Source organism: Rhinatrema bivittatum, chromosome 13, assembly GCF_901001135.1.
Source record: "Rhinatrema bivittatum chromosome 13, aRhiBiv1.1, whole genome shotgun sequence".
Classification (NCBI taxonomy): Eukaryota; Metazoa; Chordata; class Amphibia; order Gymnophiona; family Rhinatrematidae; genus Rhinatrema; species Rhinatrema bivittatum.
Window position 1 is genome coordinate 82,216,398 of NC_042627.1, and position 19,929 is coordinate 82,236,326.

At 46.8% G+C, this 19,929-nt stretch overlaps 1 protein-coding gene across 3 annotated transcripts in view; it reads left to right on the forward strand.

The window, feature by feature from the left end:
- The window catches only part of LOC115074849 (spatacsin-like), a 161,758-nt gene that overhangs the window by 42,532 nt on the left and 99,297 nt on the right, over nt 1–19,929 (forward strand). For all 3 annotated transcript variants that reach the window (XM_029574773.1, XM_029574771.1, XM_029574772.1), the window contains exons 10-14: nt 1,499–1,662; nt 11,975–12,151; nt 12,406–12,477; nt 15,522–15,649; nt 15,917–16,092. In XM_029574773.1, coding sequence (XP_029430633.1) covers nt 1,499–1,662; nt 11,975–12,151; nt 12,406–12,477; nt 15,522–15,649; nt 15,917–16,092 — 717 coding nt within the window. The remainder of the gene's footprint in view (nt 1–1,498; nt 1,663–11,974; nt 12,152–12,405; nt 12,478–15,521; nt 15,650–15,916; nt 16,093–19,929) is intronic.

Sequence of the window (19,929 nt, forward strand, 5' to 3'; positions counted from 1 at the left end):
TATGCAGTTGAATTATTCTTCCAGTAAAAAGCAGTATTAATGTGAGATGTGCTAGTTATATTGGGGATGAAATGATAGTGTTGCTTCACATGTTTATTAATTGGAATTATAATCTTGTATTATTATTTTGAAGCATCGTTGAAGCAATAAACTTTAATTTATTAAAAAAAAACCCCCAAAGAAATGGTCTCGTGGAAAGCAACAGTAAAGAACCCTTGGTATGGGTTTCAATTTGAAGAGGTCGTGGCTCTCGGGGATACCAGAGGCAAAGTTTGGGGCCCTTCTTCCAGTGGGGGGTTGGAGTCGCAGCCTGGCGCTTCCTGGTATTATGGCACATGGGATGATGGGATACACAGCCTTGGGCGCACAGGCATCTGTAGGCATCTGTCTCTTGCCACCGGCCTGTTCATGGGGTTTCAGCAGCCACAGGTACGAGGGGGTGGGATCCTCTCTTTCCTCCAAGCAGGCAGAGCCTTCGGAGGCCGGTGTGCCCTATATTGTGGATGCTTGTACGACTTGCTGTGCTCTTCCAGCCTGGATGTGGAGCTCTGCTGTTTCAGCCAGAAGTCATGTATGCTTCAAGTCGCAGCTTGGCAGTTTTTCTTTCAAGGGCCTGGAACAGCTGGTGAAGCATTTGAGTTGGTCCCTTACCCAAAGTTGAGCCCAAGAAGAACAAGAAAAGTTCCTGTAGGAGTATTGGCCAGGTAGAGGTCTCTTCTCTCAGAAGCAGGCGCCTGCCAAGCCGCTGTCTTTTCCAGAATCACATCCATGGCAGTTTCAGGAATGAAAATTAGCAGGAAAGAACCACTTTTCCATTTCCCGCCCCCATAAGCTTTACGGTGAAGACTATTTTAGTGGCTGCCCTCTGGAGGACTCTCTTTGGTTTCTATCCTTTTGAAGGTGCAGTCTCCAAAATTGTGCGCAGTATTCCAAATGAGATCTCGCCAGAGACTTATACAGAGGCAATCTTGCCTTCTTTTTTCCTGCTGTTTTATTCCTTTCGCTATGCACCCAAGCATCATTTAGATTTGTCCTTAAAATCATTGCAGAAGTGGGAGGGAGCCAGTTAGGCCATTAGATGACTGGAGGTGAAAGGGATGCTCAGATTTGTCCTTCGGACCGCTAGTGCAGTGTGCAGACTAGGAAGTGTGGGAGGGGAGGTAATCTCTGAGGAGCTGTAGCACCAGAATCTTGGCACTGGTTCTGACTGAGCTGGAGCTAAAAGGAGGAAAGAGGAAAATACAAAAGGAGGAATTAGGCATCTCGCAAGATCCCCTGCTCTCTGCACTCTACGTATTATGGGAACATTCACAGCATGGCACATACAGTGTATTGCAATAAATATCAAAGCATCTAAACATCAGCTACTCATAATTTAGATAAAATAGGGCCATATCTCTAACCCTTTTAAAATGCTTTCCAAGCATTCTCAGCCAATATCGAATTAAACAAGAAGAATATTCTAATGGGTGTGAGTGATTGTTCTCGTTCCTTGCAGAGTTTGATGAGAACTTGCAGGTCTGTGTGGATATCTTAAGCAGTTACATTATTGAACTACGAACCTTTATGAAGAGACTGACCCAAAAGAAATGGTGCATTGAATCAGTGGGAGAGGTGCCCTGGACAGAACAAAGCCATCTCTGGGACACTTTCACTCTTCAGGTCAGTGGCTCCCTCTACATTCTCATCCTATATGATATCACAGAGGAACATGTATGTTACTGTCTGAGGCTCTCTCTGCTTTCTCCCCCATGTGATATCACAGAGGAACACGCATGTTACTGCCCGATGCTCCCAGTGCATTCTTATTCTAGATGATATGACAGGAAGAGAGACACATTAATGTCTGAGGCTCCCTCTGCATTCTTCTCCATGTGATATCACAGAGGAACACGCATGTTACTGTCTGAGGCTCTCTGCATTCTCATTCTAGATGATATGACAGGAAAAGACACATATTAATGTCTGAGGCTCCCTCTGCATTCTCCCCCATGTGATATCACAGAGGAACATGTATGTTACTGTCTGAGGCTCTCTCCTCATTCTCCCCCATGTGATATCACAGAGGAACATGTATGTTACTGTCTGAGGCTCCCTCTGCATTCTCATCCCATGTGATATCACAGAGGAACATGTATGTTACTGCCCGATGCTCCCAGTGCATTCTCATTCTAGATAATATGACAGGAAAAAACATATTAATGTCTGAGGCTCCCTCTGCATTCTCATCCCATGTGATATCACAGAGGAACATGTATGTTACTGTCTGAGGCTCTCTGCATTCTCCCCCATTTGATATCACAGAGGAACATGCATGTTACTGTCTGAGGCTCCCAGTGCATTCTCATTCTAGATGATATGACAGGAAAAGACACATATTAATGTCTGAGGCTCCCTCTGCATTCTCATCCTATATAATATCACAGAGGAGCATGTATGTTACTGTCTGAGGCTCTCTGCATTCTCCCCCATTTGATATCACAGAGGAACATGCATGTTCCTGTTCATACCCCAGATCAGTCCAGATTTCTGGGTTTTGCTTCTCTGCCAGCAGATGAAAACAGATTAGAAAAGCTTTTCTGACACTGCCACATAACCCAGGTGCCACCTGTAGTCGCTCAGTATTTCTCTGTCTCCAGCCGATGGTAGAGATGTAGAACCTGCAGTCTGGAGTGAGAGAAGATAAAAAAAGGAATAATAAAGAAATCAACAGGAGCTTCCTCCTATCGGGTTTGGTGGAGACTCTCCTCCCTGGTTGAGGTGGACAAGCAAGGGATTAGTGACCCTTGGTGTGTCTTGTCCCTGGACTCTGAGGGGGTTTCAGTTAGCTGGTGGTCCTGTTTCCTTGATCCCGGAGAACCCTCGGCAACCAGCAGCCACTCTACATCATTCAGGAAAGTACTCTTATTTATTATTATCTGTAAAGTTAAAAAAAAAAAAAAAGTCTGACAGGCAGCTTGGAGAGGGATTCTGGACTCGGGCAGGTCCTGTGAGTGATCGGTCATCACACCAGACACAGGTGAGAGCCAGCGGTAACTGGGAGTCCTGGTGTTGACAAGTTGGTTATGGCGAGCAGAGAGGAGACACAGTGTATGTGGGATGCACATGGCGCCAGAGAAGGATCAACACAGAGCCTGCTGCTCATGTGGGGATATGCAAACTCATCCATGCAAATTTGTGTGCATGCTGCATCTTCGGATGAGAGGGCAGCTTGGATGGTGCATGCTCCATTTTGGTGCGTATGGTTTCTGCGTGTAATAGTGCACACTCCAATTTGGTGCTTAAAAGACCTTTGTGCTCGTCGGGAGCCATTGCAGATCCTTTTCCCGTGAGTGTGGGAGCTGCAGCTTTCTTGGCTGCATTCCCAGCAACACAGGAGGCTCCAGGAGAGGCAAGGGAATCTTCTCCTCCCTGGCCATGTAGAGACCCGCGGAGAGGCAGGAAGTCTGAGGACGAGGAGGCCTTGATGCAGGAGGATTCTGAGAATTCTCAGATCTTTTCCTTAGATTTTGTGTTTCTAGCCAGTTGGGCTCTGTGGAGAAGTAAGGCAACAGGGGAGAAGCGCTCTCATACCCAGGGTCAGCTGCAAAGTGGCTCATAGTCTTCTAAATGGCCCAAGGTGACCAGCAAGAAGGCATCGGCTAGCATCCGGAGGGTGCTTGGCTTGGCTTGGCTGGGCAGCACAGCAGCTCCATCGAGGAGTCTGAGGATTCTGAAGACGAGACTAGTCCACCAGATGGGTCTCCAGGGGCAGAGTCCATGCAGAACTTGTTGGATCCAGATCCGGAGGAGGTGCCAGTGGCCAAAGGGGTTGACCCTAAGGTGGGAAGATTTAATCTAGTTTGCTGGGAGGATTTATGGTCCTTGATGCCCCATGTGCTTAAAGTTAGGCTTAGAACTTCCTCATGAAGAGTCAGACCAGGATGGATTGGATCCAGTCATGGATGGCTTAAGAGGTCCGGGTAAACGCCTTTTCCTTCAACAAGTCGGTAAAGAAGTTGGTCATCAGGGAGTGAGACACCCTGGAGACCAGTCTGAAAGTTGGAAGGGCAATGGCGAGGTTATACCTGTTGCCAGAGGAGGCCCTTGAGGTTTTAATTGATTCCGAGGATTGATGCTTTGGTCTCAGTGGTGACCAAGAAAACCACAATTCTGGTAGTAGGGTCCACCGTGCTGAAAGATGTGTAGGTCTGAAAGCTGAAAGTTGCCTTGAGGATTCTTGAGGTTTCTATCTTGGGTGTATGGGCTTCTATATGCAACAGTTTTAGGCAGAGAGCTTGTTTGCGTTGGGTTCATCAGATACGGTGAAGGAGACTTCTTTATTGTCCTCCACAAAGCAGGCAGAGCGCTCAGAGGCAGCGGTAGCCTATGTGGGGATGCTTTGTATGGCTTGATTAGTATGTCGACTGTTTCGGTCAGGTGGCTGCTAACTAGTCTGCAGATGCTTCCTCAAAGTCTCAGGGGCCCTCCTGTTCAAGGGCAGTCTGTTTTTCGGGGAGAATTTAGAACATCTGGTGAAGCATCTAGTAGAATCCAGAGGGCATAAGTTGCTGGAGGACAAGCCAAAGAGGGGGGAAAAGAAATCCTTTCCGGCCTATTTGCATTTTACAGAATGTAGGAGATATGGGTAGAACAGTTAAGGCCTTGACTCTTAAAGTGCTTTTCATGGTGGCTATTTGTTCAGCCAGGAGAATTTCAGAGCTCCAGGCGCTGTCCTGTCGAGATCCATTCCTACAGATGTTGGATTTGGGACTACCTTTATGCATAGTGTCTTCTTTTCTGTCTAAGGTAGTCTCGGCATTCCATCTTAGACGGTGGAACTTCCAGCTTTTCTGTATTTGGATTCCTCTAGGCCTTATGAAGAGATCTTAGGTTCTTAGATGGGAGGTGTGCATTATGTATGTATTTATTTATTTATTTAATGAGTTTTATATACCGCCATTCGGTAAAGCCATCATAATGGTTTACAAAAGCTCAAAATGCAGGATTTTTAACAATTGAGCAAAAAGGGATAACAGGAAGTATATTAAACAAAGGAGAGAGATTCAATTGCAAAGATATTAACTGGCATTTGCACTACAGGTTACACTAAGGGGTGCACAAAGGGGAGGTATTATTGAGGTATCTAAAGGTCACTAATGATTTCCATACATCAGATCACCTCTTTATAGATTGGATCACCGTTTTGTACTGAGGAGTGGTGCAAAGAAGGGAGCTAAGGCTACAATTGCTTGGTGGCTATAGCATGCGATCGAGTCAACTTACATTTTTTAAGGGCGCCCAGTGCCAGGGGGTTTAGGGGTCACTCGATATGTTCTCAGTCGACCTCCTGGGCTGAGTCAACGGGTGTCCACATGAAATTTGCAGGGCAGCTACTGGGAAGTTGTTGTATACTTTTGCTAGGCATTGTCACTTGGATGTCGGGGCTCTGGCTTCCATGTTCTTTGGTGAGAGTGTTCCATGAGTGGAGCTCTCCATGTCCCACCCACGTTAAGGGGAGCTTAGGTACATCCCAGGAGTCTGGACTGATCTGGGTGCATACAGGGAAAGGTAAATTGGTTCTTACCTGCTAATTTTCATTCCTGTAGGACCACAGATCAGTCCAGAGACCTGCCCATTTACTAGGGGGAGGGTCCGCTGCTCGTTCTGTCACTTTGTATATAATGTGGAGTTGTTGGAGGTTTTCAATGCTGATTGCTTATGTTAAATTTGGGAAACAAGTTTTTGATTGTCTTTTTGGGTAACTTCACCATCCTCCAGCTCATTGGAGGGAAGAGAGTTTGCTTAGAAGTTCTTGGTTGTTGCTGTCATCTTGGCTTGGGTACAGGTCAGTACTGAGGGAGTGCAGGAGGCACACTGGGTTATGTACAGTGTCAGTGAAACGTTCTCTGTCTCCATCTGCTGGAAGGGAGGCAAAACCCAGGAGTCTGGACTGATCTGGGGTATGAACAGGAAAGCTCGTTGAGGGGGGTTGAGGGTCTCAGTTATAGTTATTCTCATTTTGGCTTGGGTACAGGTCAGTACTGAGGGACGGCAGGTGGCACGCTGGGTTATGTACAGTGTCAGTGAAACTTTCTCTGTCTCCATCTGCTGGGAGGGAGGCAAAACCCAGGAGTCTGGACTGATCCATGGTACTACAGGAATGAACATTAGCAGGTAAGAACCAATTTTCCTTTTTACTCCCTAAGACTGCCAGTGCATTCTCGTTCTGTATGATATGACAGAGAAAGACACATTAGTGACTGAGGCTTCCTGTGCATTCTCACCCCATATCTTTTGCTAGTCCTCAAGACTGACCCATGGTGTTGCAGGATATTGGTGATAATTTTCTCTCATGTGGCCGGATAACTCGCTACTTACCCGCATGTCTTCAGAGATATCTGAGTAAATAGTGCGACAGAGAGGAAAAAAAAAAAAGCTTTGAGTTGCGGGCCTCCCAGCTTGATGTCTATCCCCCTTCTGCCCCTGCTGTCCTAAAAAATGTGCCCCAGTCTAAAAGTCAAGCTAAAGTTAAACAAAAGAGCTCTGCCAGTCTGGGCCTCCAGCCCCCTCCCCCCACTAAAAAAAATCACTACTTTCCTGTTCATTCCCCAGATCAATCCAGACAAGAGGGTTTTCCATCCCAACCAGCAGATGTAGGCAGAGAAAAATCTGAGATCCAGCTACATAACCAAGAGTGCCACCTGCAGTACCTCGCTATTTCTCTGTCTCCAGAAGACGGTGGAGGTGCAGACCTGCAGTCTGGAGTTCCAAAAAGAAGAAAAAAGGCTTAGAAGAGGGATTAGATTCCCAATGGTTATTCCTGGTAGGCTTGACCCGAAGCATCCAGGGGACTGAAAGCCAGGGGCCCTGGTTCCCTCAGCCATTCTGTGATCCCCCTTACCAGTGCCTGCCAGTGGATACAGGGAAGTACCCTTTTCTCTTTTCCTTGGTGCTGTTTTCTTTAAAAAAAACAAAAAAAAACAGGGTTCAGCCGAGATCCAGGAGACGAACAGTGTGGTGTGCTGGTGTCTGGGCTGTGAATGCTGAAGCAGGTGGGTGAGCTGAGGAGCACACGGGATTGCCTACCAGGGGTCGACGTGTGAGGGCCAATTCTAGCTGTGCCACGTGTTGAGCTCACGCGGCAGCATGGAGCAGGCCGCTGACCACAGGAAGACCTGTTGCACCTGCGGAGATGATCACGTCTCTCTGCAGTCGCACTCTGTGCAGCATGTACCTCTGGGGAGACTCCATTCCGGCGGGTCACTTTATTGCCTGGGATTTCTATGCAGGCCTTGGCGGACTTGAGGATTGGCGGCCATTTTGTCATCATGTGGTCCCAAGCTAGCAGCTGCCAGGGAGGACAGGAATTCTTCTCCTCTATTGCCACCAATGGTGCTGGGATTACCTGGGGATTGAGGCAGTGTGGGGGAGTCTGCTGAGGAAATGGTCAGTGGGGTTGCCAATAGTTCAGAGACCTTCTCAACGGAATTTGTCCTTCTGCTCCACAAGACTTGTTTAGCCAATCGGGGTAGGAGGCAAGGGAACTCTGGGGGGATCCTCCATCTGCTGGGCCTGGGAGGCCATCCAAGAGGGGATGAGGAATCTTCTTCAGATCCTGATGAACCGGGGATCCTTAGAGGACTTCTGGAGATAATCTGTCAGATGATCCTGCTGATGATCAGATGACTCCTTTTCCAGATGCTGGGGTGGGTCAGTCGGAGCCAGAAGAGCTACCTGTGACGGAGCGTTGCATCCTCTGGTTTGTTGGATGTGTCTGCCTTGGAACCTTAATTTGGTGCTAAATGTTCTTTGTGGTCCTCCCTTTGAGCCTTTGAGACAGGCCTCGCTGAAGGATATGACTGAAGACAGTGGCGTTGGTATCGAACAGTTCGGCCAGACGAAACTTGGAGCTGCAAGCTCTGTCATGCAGGGATCATGTCCTGCGTATTTCAGACGATGGAGTCTCGTTACGCATGCTGCCTTCCTTTTTGCCAAAAGTGGTTTCCTCTCTTCATCTTAACCAAATGGTGGAGCTTTCCGCCTTTCATCATTTGGCAGCAGAGGAGCCACACACTTGTTGCCATTCTCAATTCCTTCTCCTCCCCTTCTCTCTCTTCCCAGGCTATGGCTGACTACTTCCCTGACAAGATTCTCAAAATTAGTCTTGAGTTCCCAACTATTTCACCTTTACCTGCCTTTCCCCCACTTCTTTCCTCTACCCTTCCTCTAGCCTCCGCTACTCTTGCCTCCTTTCCTGAAGTCATAGTGGAGGAAACTTCTCGTTTTCTCTCTTCCTCCAAGCTCACTGCTTGTTCCTCTCACCCTGTCCCCACCCGATTCCTCAGCATCATCTCCATTGCAGTCATTCCTTCTATCTGTCACATCCCCAATCTATCACTCTCCACTGCTACTGTTCCTGCTGCCTTCAAAAGTGCTGTAATCATACCACATCTTAAAAAACCCTCACTGGATCCTACTTGTCCTGACAACTATCGTCCCATCTCCCTTCTCTCTTTTGCCTCCAAACTATTTGAACGTGCTGTTCACCACCACGGTTTTGACTATCTCAAGCCGTTCTTGATCCATTCCAATCTGGTTTTCGCCCTTTACATTCAACCTTGCCAAAGTTTCAAATGACCTGTTTATGCCTAAAGTCCTGATCCTCCTTGACCTGTCTGCTGCTTTTGAATCTGTTGATCTCGACCTAATCCTTGATACTTTGTCCTCACTTGGATTTTGGGACTTTGTCCTGTCTTGCTTCTCTTCTTACCTTTCCCATTGCACTTTTAGCATTTCCTCTGGTAGTTCCTCCTCTACTGCCATTCCACTATCAGTTGGTGTTGCTCAGGACTCCATCCTGGGCCCTCTTCTCTTCTCACTATATACTAATTCCCTCTCTGATTTCCTCTCATGGCTTTTAATACCATTTGTATGCTGATAACTCCCAGACCTGTCTACACCAGAAATCCAGTCCCAGATCTCGGCTTGCCTGTCTGACATTGCTGCCTGGATGACCCGCTGCCACCTTAAACTCAATATGGCTAAAGACAGAGCTCCTTGTCTTTCCCCCCAAGCCCGCCTCCCCTCCTCCTCCTTTCTCTGTCTCTGTGGATAACACAGTCGTCGTCCATCCTTGTCCCATCAGCTCATAACTTTGGAGTCCTTTTCAACTCCTCTCTCCCTTTCTCTATGCATATCCAAAACATTGATTCTTTCTTTATGACATTGCCAAAATATGTCCTTTTCTTTCTGAACACACTAGCAGAACTCTTATCCACTCTCTCATCTCCTCCCGCTTACACTATTACATCCTGCTCCTCACAGAAAGCCATCGTTCTCCACTGCAATCTGTCCTAAATTCAACTGCATGACTTATTTTTCACCAAAATCGCTACGCTCACATAACCCCTCTTCTGAAGCCACTGCATTGGCTCCCTATGTGCTCCTGCATACAGTTCAAGCTCCTCTTTCTCACCTACAAACGCCTTCTCTCTGCAGTACCTCACTACCTCTCCTCTCCTAACTCTCTCTGCACCCCTCCTCGTGCACTCCGCTCATCAGATAAGTCACTCCTATCTGTGTCCTTCTCCTCTACCACCAATTCCTGACTGTGCTTTCCACCTGGCTGTGCCGTGTGCTTGGAATAATCTTCCCGAACTGGTGCATCGTGCTCCCTCTCTTGCCGTGTTTAAATCCACTCTAAAGACCACCTTTCTGAGACCTCTTTTAAATCTTATCCTTGATTGTCTGCTTTAAGTCTTAACTTTCTTTTCTTTTACCTTGTCCTGTATGTTTGTCTTATTAGATTGTAAGCTCTATTGAGCAGGGACTGTCATTTTGTATGTTTGTACAGCGCTGCGTATGTCATGTAGCGCTATAGAAATGTTAAGTAGTAGTAGTCATGTTCGTCAGACTGTGTTGCGTTATCTTAAGGTCACTAATGGGTTTCAGTAATTGGATCTCTTTTTGACTTGTTTAGCGGGGCAAAGAAAGGTTTGAAGGTCTCCAATGGCTGCAGCAGGCGATTTGTTTGGCGTATGTTGGTGCCGGAGGGTTGAGTGCGTATTCTACCAGGGCACAGGCAGCTTCCTGGGCGCCAGAGATCTGTCTGGCAGCGACGTGGTCTTCCCTTCATTACCGTCTGGATGTCCAGGCCCCGGAGGAGGTTTCATTTGGGGAAAGGGTGTTGTGAGCGGGTCTTTCAGGTTCCTGCCCGGTGTAGGGGAGCTTGGATACATCCCACTTGTCTGAACTGATCTGAGGTATGAAAAGGAAAGGAAAACTGGTTCTTAGCTGCTAATTTTCCTTCCTGGAATACCCCAGATCAGCCCAGAAGCCTTAGCTGAATGTTGATCGTGCGTATTTATTTGTATGTGGCTGAAGGTTATCCTGCTCCGTTTCAGAGAGTCCAGCCTGCTTCCTGCTCGCCAGTTATTGTTGCTGGCTTGGGTTCAGTACTGAAGACTGCAGGTGCCCCCTTCTGTTATGTAGCAGGGGCTCAGCCTCCACCTGCTGATGGGGATATAAAACCCGCTTGTCTGGACTGATCTGTGCTATTCCAGGAAGGACCATGATCAGGTAAGAACATGTTTCCCGTTACCTTGAACTGCAACCCCCTCCTCTGCTATGCAATTACGTAGGTGGTAAAGCTGGAAACTGCATGGGGGGGAGCAGAAGGGGTAAAGCAGTGATTTTTTATATTGGGGCACATTATTTGGGACAGTGGGGGAGAGGGGGTAGAGATGCTGGCATTGGGCTGGGAAGCTTTTTTTTTCCTCCAAGTCATGCTACTTACCCGGATAGCTCTGAAGATACGCAGATAAGTAGAGAGTTATCTGGTTAATTTTAGGCCTAACCTGCTATATTCAGTCACTGGCCAGTTAGGGTTAAAGTTATCCAGCTATGTGTGTAGCCGAATAACTGTAAACAGGAAGTTATCCCACTGAATATACTGAACAAGTTATCTGGCTAACTTTAGCTGGATAACTTATCCACTCAATCGCCAAATGAATATTGGCCTCCCAATAATTAAAAAATGTTCTAATATTTACCAAGAAAACAAAATATTTCAAAACAGAAACATCAAATTACACCTAATATTTAAAACTAATAAGGATTGGATAGAGCTGACATGCTGGGGATAGGGACAGGAACTTGTTCTACGTCGGTGTTTTATCTGGTATATTGGCTATTTTCCTTTGTTGCTTATTATGTAAAAAGGAAAAATTATGTGCTGCGCTATTGCTCTGTTTTTTTTATTGTGCCACTAAAATGTTTTATATAAAAAAACTGATAATGATTAAAATTCTCCTGCTCTCCATACCTGAGATCTTTTGATTTCCAGACACCCTGAGATTGTCATGGATTGGGGGAGATAGGGCAACACAAACTTTATCTTCTCTGTCTCTCTATCATGCAAACACACACAAAATCTCTAGCACATTCATTCACACACACACTCACAAATAACTTTATCTTCTCTGTCTCTCTCTCCCTCACACGCACATTGTGTGTGTGCACATGCCTGTGAATCTATATGTGACACAGGCTCTCACATACAGGCTGTCACACACCACTCACAGGCTCTCTCACACACACACACACACACGTACAAATGGCCTCCACTTCTCCTCCTCCTCCGCCTCATTTTGACCATGGTGGGGTGAGCTCCACTGCAGCCCCCACTGGCCTCGTCATTTCAACTGTGGTGGGATGAGCTCCACCACGGCCCCACTGGGCCATCCTGTGCTGGGGTAGAAAAGCTGTGCCGTTGTGTGTGGATGCACATTCGTGCAACCTAGAGGGAATACTGCCTCCAGTAGTTATGAAAAGTTGGCTCCTGTTCCCAGACATTCATGGTTGTGGCTTCCCGTACTGCCTGCTCATGAGAGATCTGAACATATTCATGGCTTGCTCACTTCCATGCATTTCTCAGCTGTCCTTGATAAAAGTGTTTTGACTGATATGGTGGATTTGGATGTTTGTTTTTTAGGAAGCTATTATGGATGCCATTTTGAATAACAAGATTTTGGAGGTTCAGACATTTTTCCGGCTGAATCGCAATATGATCTATAGTTTGGCTCAGCTGATCCAGGTGGGCTTGAGCCTGGTGTATGATTGCCTGCTGAGGAGCAGTACTGAGGAAGCATCTAAACTGTTAAAGAACATGGTGAGTGCTGAGTGATTAACCTCCAGTACTGTAATACCCCCCCCTGCACTCCCCAGTCTAAGAACTGTGCTTCTGCCACTTAGAAAGGGGGAGCCTTTTCCAGAGCTAAACCCAACACTTGCTGCTTTATTGCCTATGAAATGTTGTGCAGGAACCCTGTGGAGCCTGTGCTTTTATAGTAAAGGGGATTGAGGATGGGAGTCTCTCATTGTCCCATGCATGTGTCTAACTCGATGTATACTGCTGTCTCATAGGGCTTCTGTGTGAATGAAGAGCTGCACAAAATATGCTTATACACCTCTGATAAAGGGATCCGTGACTTGCTGGTAAGTGAAGCCTAATAGACTGTGACTTTCCACCTTAAGGGGCATTAGATGACGTGTTTATAGGGACATCCTGCATACATTAGCCTGGCAGGGGGCTGGAGCCAAAGAGCTGGCCAAGAGTGGAGGTGGGATATTAGGAAGAAATAAGTCATGTTGTTGCAGTTAATTTTATACATGTGACTTGTTGTATCACACCCTTTTCTAAGGTTTGTAAAGTGCGCTGTGGTCCTGAAGGAGGAGCTCTGATCTTTTCCCAGGTCTGCTTTCCAGATGTGATCTGTTCTGGGAGCAAATCGGTTTGGTCACTCCTTGCTCAGCGACCAGCTGTGCCGCCTCTTTCTTTTCCTTCTGCTCTTTGGAGCTTTAGCTCAGTCAGAACCAGGGCTGGCATCCAGCGCCATGAGTCTTCATTCACTACCACTCCTGGAGTTTTCCTTCTGACTCTCCTGAACCCTGCAGCCATGGCCCCTAAGAGTTGAGCGGGAATTCCTGCCTGGCACCTTGTGAGCTTGGAAGGTGGAAGCGAAGAGGGGAAGATGAGAGGCTGAAAGGGGGGTGCGAGAGGGAAATGGACTGGAAGGGGGCAATGTGGGTGAGAGATGGGGAGGAGGGGAGGCGAAAAGCTGTATGTGCAGCTGGAAGGATAAGCTTAGGGCTGGAGAGGTGAAAAGCTAGAAGTGATGGGAATATATAAGAAAAAGGTGTCTGAGACACGGAGAAAGTCTGACCGTCTTGCACTGGACCTTTCAACACATTGCAGTGTCTTGGGCCTGCCTGATTGCTTGTAAGACGTAGTCTAGTCTGACTTTGTCTTTTAGATGTTACTATTACACGATAGCAGGCATTTGCAGTTTAATTTCAACACAGAACGGTGCGCTCAGGTCCAGCCGTTCATCATAGCGATATTAAGTCGGAGGCCCCAAAAATAAAAAAAATAAAAATCTGCCTGCAGGTTGGAAGACGAACGCTCAATTTTGCCGGCGTCCATTTTCCGAACCCGAGGCTGTCAGTGGATTTGACAAGCGACGCCGGTAAAATTGAGCGTCAGCTGTCAATCCCGCCCACCGCCACCGCTTCTGCCAATAAGGAGGCGCTAGGGACGCGCTGGTGTTCCTAGCGCCTCCTTATTAGCGCGGGCCCTCATTTGAATACTGAATCTCGCGCGCCCAGGAGAGCGAGCGCTCGCCTCGGAGCGCCGGCTCTCCCGCGCACTTTACTGTATCGGCCTTAGTGTCAGGATGTTTAATCAAGTCTCCCTAGCTTAAAGTTACATTTTAAGTGATATAATTACATTATTACATTTCTGATTATTTTAACCTGTTTTTATTTGATTTGCCTTGGTTTGATGATTCTTTTGTGTGCATACGCTTTTTGCTGTGTATGTTATGACATGCTTTTGCTTTGTTTATTGCTGGATTGGTATTTGTTGTATTTTATAAACATTGCCTTGAGAGCTGCAGCAAATGGTTTAAAAGTGTAAGTAAACAAATAAGACAGAACAACATAGACAAAAAGAAACATTTATAAGAGAGTTTATTTTCAATTTATTGGATTTTAAGACTTTGAAATGTTTTTAAATTATCAAATTCTATGTTTTATATTTTGAGGGGAAGGTATGGGATCTGGCAGCTTGTAAGATGCATAAGAGGAAGAAAGGAAGGGTAGGAAAGCTGTTGGGGGTAGGGTACTGAGGTGGAGGAATGGGACTGGGGAAGAGGGAGGGGAACCTAGAGGAGACGCTGACCCATTCCAGGACAGGACCTCCCCGTGCACTTTGGCAGGGTGCAGGCCAGTTCTGAAAGCTGTTTATCCGGGTCACATAGCTCAGCTGAAATTTGTCCTCCTTGGGCCGGCTAGGTTCAGCTCGTACATTTGATTTTCATGTGCCCGCTCGTTCACCAGCAGAAAGAGCAGGTGCAAAGCATGGAGACGGTGCTTGTGCTCACGCTCAGACTCTGCGGCTGCTCATTATCAACGGGTGCTCTTTCCCTTTGCTGAAGGTGTAAAAGTGCCCCATTCCTGTTCGTACCCTGGATAGGACCAGAAGAGTGGGTTCTGCCTCCCTACCAGCAGATGGAGACAGAGGACAAAACTTTAGGGCACTGCCTCATATCCGAGAGCGCCACCTGTAGTCCCTCTGTATTGACCTGTACCCAAGCCAAGATGTCCACCTTAACAAACCCCAATAAGCCTTGGGCGAACAGAGACTTAAAGTTGAAGCCTCCTGCAAATTAGGCCCCTTGATTTAAGAAATCTATTCCAGTTCTGTACAGTTCCCATTCTGTTGATCAAATCAAATGCCAGCTCAGTTAGCTTAGCCATATCCAGAAGAGAGGAGTCTTTTTCGTCAGAAGGGGACAGGTCTCTGGACTGAAAATTAGCAGGTAAGAACCAGGTTTCCTTTCCTATTCATACCCCGATCAGTCCAGACGAGTGGGAAGTACCCAAGCCCCGAAAGACCAACGCGCAATACACTCTCCCCAAACATCGCTTCCTCAGGTAATGTTTGAAAGTGTGAAGAGAAGACCACGTCGCTGCACGAAAGATCTCCTGCAGAGAAAGCAGTTGACACTCAACCCACGAGGTCACCTGCGCCCTAGTGGAATGTGCTCGCAGCCCCTCCAGAACCAATGGAGCTAACCGGTGCTTTAGTTACTGTGTTGGTTGTTGAGGGTCCAGTTCAGGGGGCTCCAATCTTGAGTTCCCAGTTCGCCTTTGAAGCGAACATTTGAGTTGGAGTTTTCTTCCTCTTTGCTGGCTTGGGTGCAGGTCAATACTGAGGGACTGCAGGTGGCACTCTCAGTTATGTAGCAGTGTCTCAGAGTTTTGTTCTCTGTCTCCATCTGCTGGTAGGGATGCAGAACCCACTCGTCTGGACTGATCCGTGGTACTTCAGGAATAAAAATTAGCAGGTAAGAACCAATTTTCCTGTACATTGCAAACAGCTGGCCCTCTAATAGCTACAAAAGAGGAGGGGAGAGGTAACGATGTCCTGGCGGGGCCTGTCTCACAGCCATGTCACGCGATCTCATCTCTTCTTTCAGGTGACGGTCCTGGAGGAAGAGAATTACTTTCCTGAGAGAGAGCGGGAAATGATTGCTGCCGTGCACCACATTGAAAGTCTTTATTTGGGAGCATCCTGTGAAAGGAAAGCAAGTCGAGCTCTGCACAGGTAGCTGGCTCTGCTTCCCCAATTCCTCTGACTCACTGGCACAGGGCCCAGAGAGTAAATGTCGCCTTAGCCCATAGCTGGGCCCGCAGTTTCAGTCGCCTGATTTCTTTTTATTGTGCTGCTTTTTATGGGTCCTCAGCTCATCACTTGGATCTCGCTGTCAGTCCTCAGGCTGGGATCCACATTTCCATATCAGCACCGCATACTTTTTATCATTTTTAAACCAGATGGAAATCTGTTAAATCATAACTCTTTTTCCTGTTCCAGGTCTTGGAGAACAGATCAGGATGTTGCTAGACACACAGTCCTTCTGGATTCGTTCTTGACATGTGACGGCAAAAACAAGCCAGCCAGCAGGGATTTCAGGGTCATACTACACTGGGTACAGTGGTGGGATCAGTCAGTCCAAGAAGAAATCCTCCTGTCCAAACAATCAGGCAGAGGCATGTATTATTAATATTAGTAAAACAGGGAGAGGGGAGAGGGCTCTAGCTAGGCCTCTGCATCCTTCCTTAAAGGGTTGAAAACCAGGACATAAGGTAATTAAAAAAAAACCCTCTTTGTATATCTTTTCTAAAGATAACATAATTATTCCATATTGACCCGCTCGACTAGTCCAGATACATGGGTTCTGCTCCCCTACCTGTAGATGGAGACAGAGAACAACTGTTTTGCTGACATCACCCACTGCACTTGTGTATTTCTCAGTCTCCAGCAGACTGTAGAGGTGGCAGACACTGCAGTCTGGAAGTCTTGCAGACAAATTGCTCCTAGGATTTTCCTAGTAGAATAAGAACGAGTGGGGAGGAAGGGAGGTCAATGGCCCTCGCTAACTTGATCCTAGTTTAAGGAGGGAGGAATCTGAAAACCAGAAGTTCTGCTTCCCTCTTTTCCCCCTTCCTCTCCAATTCACCCCCCTGGTTAGGAAAGTATTTATTTTAAGCTTTTACTTATTTTTTTTTTGTCTGAATAATAAAGGTAAAAAAAGAAAAGAGGGGAACTTCAGTTTGCTGCTTTACTGTTTACTTGGGCATCTGTTCAAGAATATCTGGGAGCTCATTTCAGTAGGCGTTTCCTGTACATACACAGATCAGTCCAGACTCTCCTGGGTTTTGCCTCCCTGCCAGCAGATGGAGACAGAGAAAGTTTTACTGACACTGCTACTTAACCATTTGTGCCACCTGCTGTTCCTCTGCCTCCAGCCAATGGTAGATGGTGCAAAACCTGCAGTTCTGCAGTCTGGGCAATTTTTAGTTTTTGAGCCTTCCTCCTGGGGAATTTTGGATCTTGGTGGGCTCTTCCCTGTCTAGTTGAGGTGGACGAGCCGAAGGTTGGAGACTCTTTTGTGTGCTCGGTCCATGCGCTATTCGGGTTCTTGGGAGTCAAAATTCCCCAGGAGAATTCTGATTTGGAGGGTGTGGATCCGGTCCTGGATGGGATATGGGGTCCCCCGACGGCCTTCCCTTATCACAAGTCGGTGAGGAAGCTGGTGGAAGGAGAAGGGAAACTCCAGCTTAAAGGTGGGAAGGGCCATGGCAAAGCTTTATCCATTGCCTGAACAGACGGAGCTTTTTGCTCTTCCTAAAGTTGATGCTGTTTCGGCGGTTATAAAAAAAGACAACTATCCCGATGGTAGGGTCTGTGACGTTGAAAGACGTACAGGATCGTAAATTGGAAGTAATACCTCGAGGATTTTTGAGGTGGTGGTCCTGAGTTTATGCGTTTCTATTTGTGCTGGTTTTATGCAGTGTGCTTGCCTGTGCTGGGTGCAGTAGATGCAAGAAAGTCTGCCAAAGTCGGGTAAGGAAGTGGACAGGGCCGAGCATATTCAGGCAGCAGTGGCTTACAGGGCGCATGCTCTGTATGATTTGGTTCGTACGTTGTCTTGTGTTATGATGTTGGTGGTGTCCGCCGGAAGTTGCTCTGGTTGCATAACTGGGAGGTGGACATCTCCTCCAAGTCGCAGTTAGGCTTGTTGCCTTTTAAGGATTGGCTCTTATTTGGTGAGGACCTCGAGCAGTTGATGCAGTCTCTTGGGGACAATAAGGTCCTTAGGTTGCCAAAGGATAAGTCTAAGGGCAAGAGGTTTTTTCAGGTATGTTTTTCTTCGGGGTCTGTCCTGGGGTCAGTCCTTTCGGGGTGCCTGAAGACAGTTCTGGGGCGCCACCGGTGGTAGTGCAACCGGAGTTAAGTCCTCACAATGAGGCGAGGCTGGTCCACTCCGTTGTTCCCATTATAGGAGGTTGCCTGGCTCGGTTTTACGAGGAGTATTCCAAGATTATGCAGGACCAATGGGTGCTCAGTGTGGTAAAAGACAGCTATGCTTTAGAATTTGCTCATCCCATCCATGACTTGTTTCTAGTTTCCTCTTGTGGATCATTGGACAAACAGGTGGCAGTTTGGGAGATACCAGACCATCTGCTGTAGCTGGGGTTGGTGATTCCAGTTCCCCTTGAGGAGTTATGCATGGGAAGATATTCCATTTGCTTCATAGTTCCAAAAAAGGAAGGAACTTTTTGACTGACTCTTGATTTATAAAAAGGTAAATCCAATGCTCAAGGTTCTGCATTTTCATATGGAGACTCTAAGGTAGGTGATAGCAGTGGTTTGCAAGGGAGAATTTCTGGCATCTCTGGATCTAACAAGCATATCTGCACATTTCCATTCATCCAGACTCGCAACATTTTCTGCAATTCATGGTTCTAGGACAGCATTTTCAGTTTCAGGCCCTTCCTTCGGGTTTGCCACAGTGCCGCGCACCTTCACCAAGGTGGTGTTGGTGGTGGGGGCAGTGGCTCTCTGTCAGGAAGGTGTTCTGGTGCATCCTTACCTGGACGACTGGCTTATCAGGGCAAAGTCAGAAATTCTTTGTCGTTGGGCAGTTCAGAAGGTTCTCTGCATTCTTGGCACTCAACTAGGTTGTGAATTTGGCGAAGAGTCACCTGTTGCCGACTCAGTCCCTGGAGTATCTGGGAGCTTGGTTTAACACTCTAGCAGGCAAATGTATCTCACAGAGGTGTGTTGTAAAACTGCAAGGACAGATTTGGCGCTTATTGAGTTTACCGATCCCCAAGGTCTGGGATTTTTTTTTACAAGTTCTGGGCTCTATGGCTTCAACACTGGATTTGGTACCATGGGCATTTGCTCATATGAGACAGTTACAGATGGCTCTTTTGGCTGGGTGGATCCCAGTCTCGGAAGAGTTTCAGCTTCCTCTGCCACTCAAGGGTATCGCACGGGAGAGCCTGTCCTGGTGGCTTCTAAGTTCCAGACTGGTTCAGGATGTGGATCTCGAGGTTCTGGATTGGGTGGTGGTTACTACCGATGCCAGTCTCTCTGGTTGGGGAGCAGTTTGTCAGCATCAGTCGGCTCAGGGTTGCTGATTCATGAAAGAGTCTGTGTATCAATCGTTTGGAGACCAGAGTGGTCCGCTTAGCCTTACCGAAATTTCTGCTGTTGGTGAGGGTCCTATCGGACAATGTGATGATGGTGGCTTATATAAATCGCCAAGGCAGAACTAAGAGTCAAGCAGTGGCCCAGGAGGCTGAAGAGTTGATTCTTTGGGCAGAACAACACCTGAAGTGACTAGCGGAGTCTCACATCGCCGGAGTCGGAAAAATAAAATGTATTATTTGAGTCGCATGGTGTTAGATGCAGGCGAGTGCGTGTTTATTTATTTTTATTTATTTAAAATTGTTTATATACTGCTTTTTCAATGAGTATCGTTTGAAACGGTTTACATATTAAAAACATACATAATATAACTAGGTAACTAAAATACACAATATAGGTAAATAATAGTAAACAAAAAGCAATACAAAGTAGTCTTTTATGAGTCTATCAGTGTCTTAAAATTAAGAGAATGAAATTAGGAATGATCTATATAGTGTAGATTAAATGCTTCTGAGAAAAGGTACGTTTTTAATGTTTTTTTTTTAATCTTTTGAATTTGAGATTAGACTTAGGGAAACTGGTAAGGAGTTGCATAATAAGAGGCCTGCCACTGATAAAGCTCTTTTTCTCATAATGTCCAGTCAAGCCATTTGAATACAAGGTAAAAGATCTTGCATGTCTAGCAGGTTTATAAATTTGGAGGATAGTGCAGAGCCAGATCAAGGATGGGTTGTGAATAAGTGAGTGAATCTGGTGTTTCACGTAACTCAGTGTGTGGAGAGCTTCCAGCCTTTCCCGATGTGGATGAGGGAGCTCAAATTGTTGGATGTGAGGTGAGCTTTAAGGTATCTCCAGGTAACTAATGAATTCAGGAGGTCGAGTCACTT